The 12,368-nt window shown below is 52.6% G+C and overlaps 2 protein-coding genes across 2 annotated transcripts; both read right to left on the bottom strand.

Annotated features, from left to right (window-relative positions):
- Positions 1-4,994: 4,994 nt before the first annotated feature.
- Positions 4,995-6,300, bottom strand: AYO20_06704 (hypothetical protein; the record flags this gene model as incomplete). The annotated part of the gene is made up of 2 exons (XM_022644993.1): positions 4,995-5,650; positions 5,712-6,300. The coding sequence occupies 2 exons, from the start codon at positions 6,298-6,300 to the stop codon at positions 4,995-4,997; spliced, it is 1,245 nt and encodes a 414-aa protein (XP_022499068.1).
- A 4,602-nt stretch (positions 6,301-10,902) lies between these two features.
- AYO20_06703 (hypothetical protein) lies at positions 10,903-12,177 on the bottom strand (the record flags this gene model as incomplete). The annotated part of the gene is made up of 1 exon (XM_022644992.1): positions 10,903-12,177. The coding sequence occupies one exon, from the start codon at positions 12,175-12,177 to the stop codon at positions 10,903-10,905; it is 1,275 nt and encodes a 424-aa protein (XP_022499067.1).
- Positions 12,178-12,368: the final 191 nt, after the last annotated feature.

Genomic DNA, 12,368 nt, shown 5'->3' with positions numbered 1-12,368 from the left:
AATCAGTGATATACACCTACGCACTGAGGGCAAACGAAAGGGTCTGCACGCACAGAGAGCAGCTGTGAACAAGTGAAGAGGATCTGGGGTCACTCTAGACCAAGAATAATCATGAAGAAAGGGATTCCATATAGTGGAAGTTTCACTCTGTGTCTGCCATTATTGCTGGGCAAGGGTTGCGAGACGAGGGAAGCAACCGCCGCGGAGTGCGACGCGTAATAGTGAGTCTTGGGAGTGACTTGGCTCAGCCACGATCACTTTGTCAACGTCGGACTTGGTCTTTCTTTCCCGTTATCATCTTGTATTTGGACAGAAAAAGCATGACCTGAGAAAAGATTCAAAGAGAGACTGAACAGCTGAGGACGAAGAGCGATGCGAATGTAACAGTGGATCAATTATTCGAGAGGAAGAGGAACTGCTGCCCACAATGACCATTAGTTGCAAGGAGATACTTGGTAGCGAGTACACGGCACTCGGTACAGGTACCTCCTCGAATCCCACGCGGCCGCTAGACCTGGTTAAGCTACTATTTGCGACTGAGTTCGAGGCGCAGTCTCGCCTGTGGCACGGACCAGATGTGGCGTCAATCTGACTTCCCCAGACCAAGCTGCCGACGTATGAGGTACTCAGCAATGAGCATCACGAGTGCCTTTGGTTTCTCACCTCAGCCGGATCAGTGCTGGAGCATCCCGAGGTAAGAGACCAAGTGGCAAGAATCTCCGGTCTCTTCTCATGATGATATCATTTCGAGTAGATTGATATCCCCTCGGTCTGCTTTCTTGGAATGGCACAAATGGCTCTTCCCGAGAAGCGTTGATGCCTGGTCAGGATCTTGTCCAAGTGTCCCCAGATCCACCGTCCACAGCAAGATCAGCCAAAAATAGACAGCAAGATGGGAACCACGCCATGATTTCCTTTTCCTCTAAGATCGACAAGGCTGAGACTAGACGAAGATGATATGAGAGCAGCGTTTCTGATCAGTAGATCGCTTGGCCTTCTTTTCACGAGGCTGACGTTGGCGTACAGCCTGGACCTGGAGTATTGTCTTTACCTCAACGTCTTTACTCGGCAGCTGATGTAGGTGTTCTGAGATACCGCCGACCGTGTGGGCTGGCCTGTTTGATGGCTCTGACGACACATCCATTGAGCATCCATTTTTGTGTCTGGTTGGAATCCAATGTCGACACCGAGGGAGGCGTCCAGGTGTTAGACTCGATCAATCGTGCAATCTCCAGTCAGCGTGGACAACATACCCTTTGCATGCGGCGGCTCACCCTGCCTTCCTCAATACCAACCTCAACTTGACTGGGATTTTCCACCCTACCGGCACATGTCCCAACAATATTCCCAAATCTTCGGATGGGTCATGTGATCTATGCCTCTCGCCTATATCTTTTTCCAGTACCTTCCTTGTCTACAAGAGGGAGAGTGACAATTCGCAATAGACTCGGCCCCTGATCCACCGACCCAAGCCTGGACGTCCACAGAGCAATCATCTTGATCATGGTAGATAGCGCTTCGCTGAACAAGGCGAACGCAGCAGGAGGGCGCGTGTTCTGGCGGATAAGTCGCGGTGCATGCCTCAGGGGAATTCACCCATCGCCACGAAACCATCAGAGTACAACCCATTCTTGACTTTGTATGCGGCATTTTCGCCATGTGCTTGTCGCTAGTTGGGCTGAGGCTTTGCTTCGTGGCTCAAGAGGTTGCTTGGGCTGCGGCCCTAGTACCTTGATGCCTGAGTGGTGTGGTTCGTTGCTAATCGGTGGGGGGTTCTGCCTTCAGGGACATGTCGTATTCACGAGCATCCAGACCAAGTTGGCAAAAGAAACTCGAGGGGTACGTGAGTGAGAGTTGGTCGCGGGTTCCGCTTCTCCGGAAACCATTCGCGGAAACCTATCCGTAAAGGAATGGGCCTTTTCACCCATCACCGACAAAGCCTGGGTGCTGCCTTCGCTGAATGAATGATGACTGTACTCCAGGCTGGGGCTATCGACACCAAGATTTGGGAGCACACATCTGCAGTTCCTTTTCAGCTCCAGGAATTAAACTAGCCATATATGGTATGACTTGACATTGTCTTTCAACCAACCGCAGAGATGCTGCTTCGATCAATTGACTCTTACCTTTTCAAATGACGGATGGTCAGGAGACCATGTAGAACCATCATGGCGGCAACAGAAGGCATCTAGATGGACGCTCCGATTTAGTACTGGCGTCGTCGTCGAGCAGTGCTCGGCTTCATAGACTAGGTGATCAAGCCTGGTGATGCCACCCCTTCATGCGATACACTCCAGCTGACTGAGTGGCGAAGAGTGAGGATGCCAACTGTATCTGGTGGCTCCTGGGCTATTCAACGTGCTTGCGAACCTGAACAGCCGCTCGAACAGTAGACATTGTCATTAGAATTGAGCGTGCCAGGCATTCCGGACGCAAAGCGACGTGAGTGGGCACAATTCGCAAACGATCTATACCCCTAACAGATCGCCGAGTTGTTTGTAGCACGGCTCGCTTCGGAAGAGTCTGACATCTCAATTGGGTGGAAGTCAAATCCAAGAACAGTCTGCCAAAGGTCCCCGAGTTTGTTCGAGAAAATGGACCTTTCCAACAAAGGAAGCTCGCTTTGAAAAGCACATGGCCTCGCGAAAGCCACTGGCTCGTCGCTGAGGCTGAGGACGGCGTCAAGAACGATTGTGCCCAAGTGACTTTGGCCCTCCAGAGTAGTACCTAGTCCTTCGGTGGCTTTTTGTCGGCCGTCTCAGGCCTGCCAGGACATGGGCTTGCTCTCCAGGTTCAAGGTACGGGACTCCTGGCTTCTTGTTTCTCTGCTGACTTCGGTCACTGCCACGGTCAGCATCCGAACAGTAGGTATATTGTGACTTTCAACAACTCGGCCCCAGTTTTTCTCTTGTTTGAAACATCGTGGCTCCCATCGAGGTGGTGCAGGCGCACAATCATGGGGCTGACGTAGAACTCAGCATCGTCGACAGGATTGGATCAAGGCTTATCGGTGACACAATGCCCAACCTGTCAAAGCGGGATAGGGAGAGGGGTACTGAGTTACTGAACTGTCTGTACAAGCATCGGAGGTACTTGGAAGGGCTGTTGACCCCTCGTGTGGGCGCTCGCTGGTCAATCAGCATCGTGGGACTGTGTGGTTATTGCTCCGCCGCTGCCCCTCCTCGCACTCCTTGGTCCAACTAATCCTTTGTCTGGAAGGCTGCAGGAGTCGTTCTTGGGTATCGAAAGCCTCCTGCTTTTCAGCCAGGACTGAGAACAACCCTCATCCGTGCCCAAAACTACGCCTAGCAAACCGGTCTGGAGCCCATCGTCGTTCTCAAAGTTCCAAGGGTCGATCGCTGGAGGGTAGCGAACGTCAAAGCTCCTGCATAAGTCGCCCATGATGGAGGGACACTTTCGACTCTGATGGGTGGTCATATTCTTAGCGGTAGGTTTCGGTGGTGCTCAGTGTGCGCGGCACAGGAGGGGAGGGGCTATTTCTCCGATATCCTTGGGTTAGTCTCATGTAAATCTGGTCGGTTTCGCCCTCAAGTTCGGACATGGATATCCTTTCTCCAGGTAATAGGGTGGACGGGATCCCTCGTGCCACCCCATTGAAGCCGGAGACCCCAAAATCTTGTTCTATCATTCGTAGGAGCGGAGGATACCAAGGTTCATCTGGATTGAAGACGCAGGTGAAGGTTGCAGCCTACCTTGCAGTAGTCAGTGGCAAAAGTCTTGAAGATTTGCCAGCCTGACCAACCGTGAGCCCGCAGGTGGGTGAGGATCCTGCCAAAGAAAGTCATCGAAGGGTCGACAAAGCGGGGCAACGAGGAGGAATAAGGCAGCCAATGCATCCTAGCAAAGCCGAGAGGCTGACGCATGCGCTGTCAAAGACGAAGGCTGGAACAGAAGGGGCTTGCATTAGTGAGCCACCCCAGCGGCACAGTCGGGGCGAAGGCTGCCTCGCAGGCTGCGCTGAATGGTAAAAACATGATGTCGTCAGGAATAGAACCGCGGGAGAGGGCGGCCACAAGCCCCTCTCTCCCAGCTGAATGGTCGGAGGGAGATATCCTCGACTGATCGGCGATGGATGGATGGGAAGAGGTCTGGAAGGGTGTGAAATGGGGGGAGGAAGACAGATTTCCCCTTCTTGCCACTTCCATGCTACAAGGCCCATCTGGAAAGTTCGCCCTCGGCCACGTGCATTCGCCACGTGACCCTCAGAGCGACGGCGAGGTCAAGGAGGATTCCAAAATTCAAAACCCTGTTATGAATCAGCAGAGTACAATCTTTTTTGACCCAGAGAAGTTGGATATTATTCGACATTTTGATTCTCAGTCGATTGAAGCTATTTACAATATAACCTTCAAGCCATGTGCCCCGCAGCTGAACACGGACTGCGACGGACAAGAAGTCCAGAGTCAGTCCGTGAGATCCAGCGTTAAGAAACTCAGTGTTCATCATCCTCAGATTCGGATGGCCAGAGCCAGCTTGCATGGTTGGTCCTAGGATATGTCCTCAGATAGGATGTTGCACAGGTAAATCCTCGTAGCGTAACAGTAACAGTGGCAAAAAACCCTCCCCATATACCCAACATGTCGTCTCGCGCCAGCACTTGGTTTGAGGGACAGCGACTATACTCTTCCAAACGCGCCTGCCTTTCCCCCAGTTTTTTTCTTCTCATCCGATAACTTTCGACGCTCAAGCTCCCAAACACACGCGCATGCACACACACACATAAAAGAGAATCCACGGTCTAGTAAAGATGCCGACAAATGCGCTGACTTTCTCCGAAAAATCTGCATCACCCCTTGGCTTTTCCTGAAAAATGTCCAGTCCATTCCGGTAAAGAAGTTTTTGTTGTAAATATCGTAAAATCGACCACCAGGGTTATCCAGAAAATGGGAGGGGAAATCCCAATCGTAACACCGTTAACTCGTTACAGCGTCGACAAGATTGCTGCACAACGTATGTAAAACAAAGTCGGAAGATTAAAACGCAGCAACCGAAGGAACAAAATTCGGTTGCGGATAGTAAGCCTTTTCATGCTCATTCAGCGGAATAACGTTGCCATAGAAGTTGAAGACGGGAGGTTGTAAACGTTGACCAGCATCATGGAAAGGAGCTTCGGATTCGTATCCGGAATCCGTCGAAAGCGAAGAGCAAGAGGAACTCTGCTTGGAAGCAGGTTCAAACAAAGACCACTCGGAAGGTTGAGGTTGGAAGTGTTGTTGTGGAGACGGCGAAGCAGGTGGCGAGGGTGGCAGAGCCATGTTGGCACAATCCATTGGGTCCACGTAATCGTAGGGAGACGCAGGAGGCGACGGAGGGAGAGTATTGTACGAATTGGTCGTCAACCTCGGACAATTGAGGATCAACTCGCGAAGCTCCTGAAGGGTAATCCTCTTGTGCGGGTCACACTCGAAGATGCGTCTCAGGATCATGTTCAACTCAGGGGAGATGGGTAAGATCGAGCTGAGGAACTTGGGATCCTTCAAGAATGCACGAAACGTGGAATCATCGGGAGAGGCCTTCTTCCAGGGATTGCGGCCACAGGTCAAGTTCACCAGGATAACGCCAAGGCTCCAGACATCGTTGGGGGCAGCGGCATAACGGGCGTACGGCCGTGTGGGTGCTTGTTGACACTCTGCGAAGACTGTTAGTAGTGACTCAACGATGGGTAATATTGGGGGGCCAGCTGGGCGTACCTGGAGACATGTAGAAAGTAGATCCACACCCGAAGTCCGAAGTAATGGAATCGGTCGTTGCAAGCCCAAAATCTGCGAGTTTGACAGTGTGGCCGTGGTTGGTAACCAGGATGTTCTCGGGCTTAAGGTCCCTGTGGTAGATCCCGATGGAATGACAATACTGGACGGCATCCAAAATCTGCAAGAAAGCATGCTTGGCCAGTTGGTCGTCACCGACAAATCGGCCATGTTCAGTGATATTGGAGAACAAGTCGCCTTCAGGGCAGAATTCCATCACCACGTATGTGCAGTCCGGGCTCTCCAGAATGCGAAGCAGCGAGACAACATTGGGATGTTGGCTGGCTTGGTGGTGAAGGGCGATCTCGCGGTGTTGGAAGCGTCGTTGTCTGGGATCCAATCCAATCTTGGGTAGGGCCTTCACGGCATAGGGGATGTTTGTGTGTCTGTCGATGGCCTGGTAGACCACTCCATAAGCGCCAATCCCTAGGATGGAGACCAGTTCGAGTCGGCCAGCAAGAACGCACCCCAATCGGTCCTCTGGTGAAAGGCAAGTCGCGAGTTGAGGGGACGATGGTGGCGTCAATAGCATTCTTGGGAGAGCCCAAAAGTACGGAGTACTTGGTCTAGGAAAAGGGAGGAGAGTCGAGCAAGACCAAAAAGAACAGTTCAAAACATGGGTCCAGAAGAGGTCCAGAGACGTGTTTTGAGGAAATGTAACAAGAAATGCGGCCAGTCCCTGGATATGGAATGTAGGTCCAATGGATTATATGTGGTGATCGGTTTGGAAGTCGAGCAGGCAAAGGAGAGACCAGAAGGTATGGGGATACAAAGTGATACAGGGCAGAGAGTAGATGGTGAGATATAGGAGAGAGGTTGAGAGGTTCCAGGTGGGATGTTGGATGGTTTTGTGGTGGTGTTGATGCGAGTAGATGTATTGAGGTATAGAGGCAATATCATGTCCTTTTAGGTATGACGGACGTTGTACTCGAAAAGAGCCATTGCGAGCATGGCGAACATGGCAAGCGTCGACGCACGGACCGCCTACACTCATGCCACCCATGCTTGTGGGGCAAAAACCCGTCAGAACCTGGTCAGAGGGTGCTGCGAATAGTACGCCAGGAAGGGGTAGGGCCCACATCGATGCGTCAAAGTTCGCAAACCCTGGGCTGTAGTCTGACGCTGGGGACGCTGGATGACGAGCTCTCCATGAGCGGTTTTGGTTTAGGCCAGCCAGAGGAAGCAAGACGAGGCGGGCACCGTCTAGCAGGAGACACGGGCACAAGTGGGTTGCATAGTCTTGGGTCGGTGGAAAAGTGGGCGATGAGCGGATCACCAAGTGGCTGGGCGCATTTCTTGTCACCACCGACAACAGATCAGCGTTCCTTGCGAGACCGAGCGCCAGCGCTAGCAGGTTGACCAGTAGCTGCTCTCCTTGACGAGCACTATCCAGCACCCCAATCAACCAAATCTGCATTCTTGGGGTGCTTGCAGGGTTGGGTTCCCACACCACGGAGGAAGGCGAAATTCGACATGGCCATGCCCGGAAGCACACTTGTTTTGGGCTGTTGACTCGCAAAGCACGAGGGCACTGTGTTCGGGTTGCCATACCCAAATTCGCCGCCCGCCTTCTTCCGGGTGTTGGCTGTAAAATTAACACCAATGGCCGTCTGTGAGAGATTTCAGGTGTGACGCCACGACCAGGTAGACGCAGACTCCCATCCAGCCTGCCGTGTTCTGCTTCATCGAGGCAAGCCTGGTCAAACCGTCTCTGTCAAGTGTGGAATGGTTGACACCATTGGAGGGGGCCTTTGGTGGATGGCGATTGGGTGCTCCCGGCGCCAGCACAGACGGCATCGGACATGAGACGAGCAACCATGAAAAAATTTGATCGTCCATCGGCAGGTCGGGGAGTGGCCTGGTCGGTGAGAGACGCTTGGATCGTGTGTTGCTTTTTTGCGCCTCGCGCCTGGAAAGAGTTGGAAGGGGGCTAGTGCTGGCCTGGGCAGACATCCATCGCCATTCGCTCGTGTTTCAACCAAGGAAGGGGTCCCTGGATGCCAGATGATGGCGGGTTCAGTAGCCCAGACTCTGAAAATGGCAGGGCAAAAAGGAACTGCGGCCTGGTCGGTCTGCAAAGTACGCAGGTCGCAATGCTGAACAATGCTGGACACTGGCCCTGCCTCCCCAGCACTAACCGCACCCTGACGGTCCGAACTTGCTCAACTGCATCCCTTGCTCTCAATCACTTTGAACGTCCAATCACGCACGGCCTACCAGACTCCACCCCAGCGCGAAGGGGGTGTGCTGGAATAGCGGCAGAAGCATCATGCAGTGCTCTTCCCTCATTCCTGCCCAATTGCCCCCATGAGCGTTCTGAGATTTGCAACTCATCCGGGCGGCGGACACTCTGTCGCCTACTCCGGACACAAGGCTCCCTTCACGATGGAGATTACTATCTCTGGCGAGGGCTGCATTCTGGTCAGCGCTACGTAGTCTGCGTTGACCACATAACTTTCGAGCCCACTTGTTTCTATGTAGGTATTCACCCTTGAGGGTGTTTTGCTGCACACTCATTCCACAGATAGGGGGGCCCCTAGCTGCTAAACAATGGCCGGAGTCTGTTTTCAGCCACCAACTTTTGCAAATTGAAAGAGAGTTACAGCGTGGTGAGACTGTCGAGATCGAGAGCACGGGACGCCCAAACACACACAGAGGGCTCTAGCAGAGTCCAGGCTCCCAGTAGTGTAGTTGGCCCCTTTGCACCAGAACCCAATTTGCCTCTACGGCTTGGGTCACGCTGCAGTGCCAGCCTCGGCGGAATTGTCGGCAGCCGACTTCTCTGTGGCTTTTAACTTATTGTTATCTGACACCTTTTGATTCGCCACGGTGTGCTAGTGGTAAGGCAGGCCCAATTGTCTCCCTACACCATTCGAAAATGGCAAAGGGGATTGTGATCCGCAACACAATTTACAGATGGGTGACTGTGAATGGTGGATGGAGCTCCGCTCTCAACGGGTCCATGTGACCTCTTCCAAAGAATGAATGAACATGGCAGATCAGGAGTACTTTGTAGAAGACAATAACCAATAGCGCCAGTAAAGGATAGACCAGTTGTCCCCACTTTGAGCCTTACCGAAATTGTTCTCGAGTGCGTAGGGTGTGGAACGCTTGCAGCGAGAGGGTCGTTTCGCGTGTCTCAGGATCGCCATTGATAACCGTCTTTTCCAAAGGGCTTGTTTGCATGGGTGTTGGGCAGTCAAACTTCGACCAGCCCACAGGCGAGGGGTCCTAGCTTTTGCACTTGAGGCATTGATTGACCAGGATGCCATTTGGAGCGAACGCTGACTGGTGGTGATACGAGCTTCGCATCGAGCGTGTCAAACAACTCTTAGTGCCTGGTGACACAAGATTACGTAGGAGGAATACATGGGGACGTCGGCAAGCGCCCTTTTCTGGTGAGGCAGCAGTGCCCCCCTTTGGGTTCGCTGCGGGTGAGTTTCGAGCTGACTGGTTTGACAGATTTCGAGCCACGTTGCCTGACGAGTCAACATTGAGGGTGGCAAGGACGCTAGGAGCACAACAGCGACAAGCCTGAGTGACATACTCTGACTTGTCCACGAAGAAGGATGCGTCTGTTGGTTGCGTGCAAAATAGGTGATCACGAGGTTGCTAGACCCCATTCGGACGTGGCGATGGGTTGGACTCTGGTACCACTGGCACCCAACTTGTCTTGTGGGAAATTTCTGCTTGATCAGATTTACGTGATTCGGAGATGACAACTCGATAGAGGCGCGATGAAGAGTGCGATGCGAGGTGGCAAAAGACCCAGCGGCAAATCGCAGCCTCTATGCTCCACCGTATGTTTCCCTCACTGTCTTATTGCTCCACCGTTTTTTCATATGTCACGTTACCGCCACTGCCAAGACCGCATCCAATGCCCCGGCGACTCCCGATTGCGTCTATCGAAATGTTGCCTTCCGAATCTGATCGCGATACTTTCCCATGATCGAGGGCCATTCCGTTACCGTGCAACTTTAGGCGGTTTTCTCTATATACTAACTTGAGGATATTCACTGTTGCGTGATCCAGCATGATGATCGTCGTCGTCGCCCCCTCCAGTCTATCTGCCGGGGATGGATCGAGATGTCCAGAAAGGTGCTCAGCATCGTCTGGACAAAGAGAGATTTACCGGCATACTCGTCGATCATCATGGCCCTGAACAGAGTTGAAGTCAGTCTCAGCTCCAATGGTCTGCTACTGACTTGAGATGCTGTCCCGATTTTGCCACACCTTGTTAAATGCCCGAGTCGAGACCTCAAGAGGCCCTCAGTTCCCCCTGTCCTCAAGCGAAAGGGTCCTGCATTGGCTTCTCAACAGAATTTTCGAGTTTGCCTTTCCCCCGCTGACAGCATTCGGCATGAGAAAGTGTCTGGAGACGGAAGGGATTCAGGTAGATCGCGTCTGGTGACGTCTCACCTTACTGACCCCTGGACAGCCCGAGTGTCAACATTTAGCTTCATAGGGCTTCCGGCAATGTTTCTTCAGGTCCGGGTTCGGATGCGCCCGTTCAGGATCGACGGTCCCGACCACCACTACAACAATAGAGGCCGGACAAAGGATCATTTTTGCAAGCAATAGTTGCCACTCAATTGGGGAAGTCCACACAACAAAGCCTTCGAAGTGCCATACTCCACAAACCACCGCGGAAAACGCTGTGACTATTGTTCGGGTGTGTTGGTGGTATATCGATTCCATCTGGAGGTCCCACCCCTCCATCGTTTTCCGTCAGTTACGGCACTCCTTTGGTCGACGCCCTACCCGTATAATCTGGTAAGGATAGCCCAAAATCCTTCCGCACCGAGGACGGGAGTGGAAAGACAATGTCTCGCGACCGATTGACCAGGCAGCCAGGGGCGAGTTCCGTCTGGGAGTCAACCAGCGAGGGGTTAAACGAAATTCCGCTGTCTTTGTCCACAACGCCAGCATCCCATGCCGCTCACCAATGCCGAACATGCCTTTCCTTTCTGTCGAAGGGGTGGCACTTGTAGTTTGAGACTCACTTAGCCATCCCCCTGCGCCATTTCTAACAATGCAAGTAAAGTCGTGGAATACTCGACCAGAAAATGTGGGACTAAATTATCATTATAATGTACTTGTAGATTGAGTACTCTCCTAAATGACATTACTGTAATCAGGGTGGCAGCGCAAACGGCGCATGCGAGGTGATATTGACCGTCACATTCTGAACCGTGCATCCTAGCTGCATCGTGAGCGTCCCATTCAATGCTGCTTTCAACCAGTCGAAAGCCCGTCCATCTCCGTTTGTCTCTTCGTCGAGGTGATTACCTGCTCTATTTCTCTGGTATAAGATATTGGCCCCTGCGCCACAGTATCTAGAGACAAGAGCGTCGGTATCACTGATCAGGCTGTATTCGTCCTGAATTGCCTTGTAGATAAACGTTGGCATTTGCGGGACACCATGATAGCCTATCAGACCATCGACGTTGAATGCCCTCTGGACGACCGGCTGCTGGAGGAAAGCCGTGCCATTGACAAAATAGTCGGCGAGGATGCTCTGGTTCATGAAGGCGACTGCCGCTTCCAGATACGACATGTTTTGAACAGCCAAGAACCCTGTTGCATTGTGAGGGCCCGAGAGTCTCAGGTTGCTGGTCAAGGCCTGGTACGCTGCAGGATACTGTTTCACCACGCCGAGGAGAAACGAAGGGATCAATCCTGCCGCCGGCGTCCCGTCAATGGTGTGTAGAATGCTCGTGCCGTTCGGGACCAGACCACCCAGTGCGACGCCGCTGAAGTTGAGTTCCGGGGCATATTGGACTTGAAGCTCTGCTGCCCATTCGCTCGCGATCGATCCTCCTGAGTACCCCCACATGGCATATCGTGCACTGGGAGAAAGACCAAATCCTGAAGACAGCACGGCTCGAACTGAATCAAGCGTGGCGTGTCCTTCTGCAACTCCTGACCCAAACGATGCCAAGGGACCTTCAAAATCGGGTACATTGACGAACCAGCCATGACTGAGTGCAGAGTTGATGTCCGAAAGGACTAGGCCTGTTGCCAGCTCGGATCCAAGCACGTAGCTGGGACTGTGGTTCACGTCCGCCGTGTTGTATGGAATTTGGTAAGATAGGAAGGCGTCGCTTTGGGAGCTGTTGTTGAAATTTAACGGCACGAATAAAGTTGTCACTGCCCAGGATGGCTGATATTGTGCATCGGTGGTGCGAAAGAGGATATTGTGCACCGATGAACTGAAATTGTAGATCGATGTTAGATTGCCTGTTGCCTCCCGCACCCGCAAGATTGTTCCTGGAGCGGCGGATTCATAGTTGGTAGGAGCAGTGTAGAACGTATCTTGTGTAGAGGACACTGCAAGGGACGTGGCCGGGAGTGCTGTGGAAAGACCAAACAGCAGAGCACAAACGGACAAATCAAGTAAGGAACGCATGATTCAACCTCTACCAAGGCAAGTTTTCATGCTTGGGTCATTCTTCATCTCAGAGCATGCCAGACCCCTTATATAGGGCTCAATCGACGGAGTGGTTGTCGGCACGTCCATCGAGCAACGGAGTTGAACACGGCGATATTGGAAGGTTGAGAAACAACTTTCACCTTTGGCTTCGCAGCAAGAAGTGGGCG

This window comes from Fonsecaea nubica, assembly GCF_001646965.1.
Source record: "Fonsecaea nubica strain CBS 269.64 chromosome Unknown Scaff43, whole genome shotgun sequence".
Classification (NCBI taxonomy): Eukaryota; Fungi; Ascomycota; class Eurotiomycetes; order Chaetothyriales; family Herpotrichiellaceae; genus Fonsecaea; species Fonsecaea nubica.
This window is presented reverse-complemented; position numbering and strand designations above follow the sequence as displayed.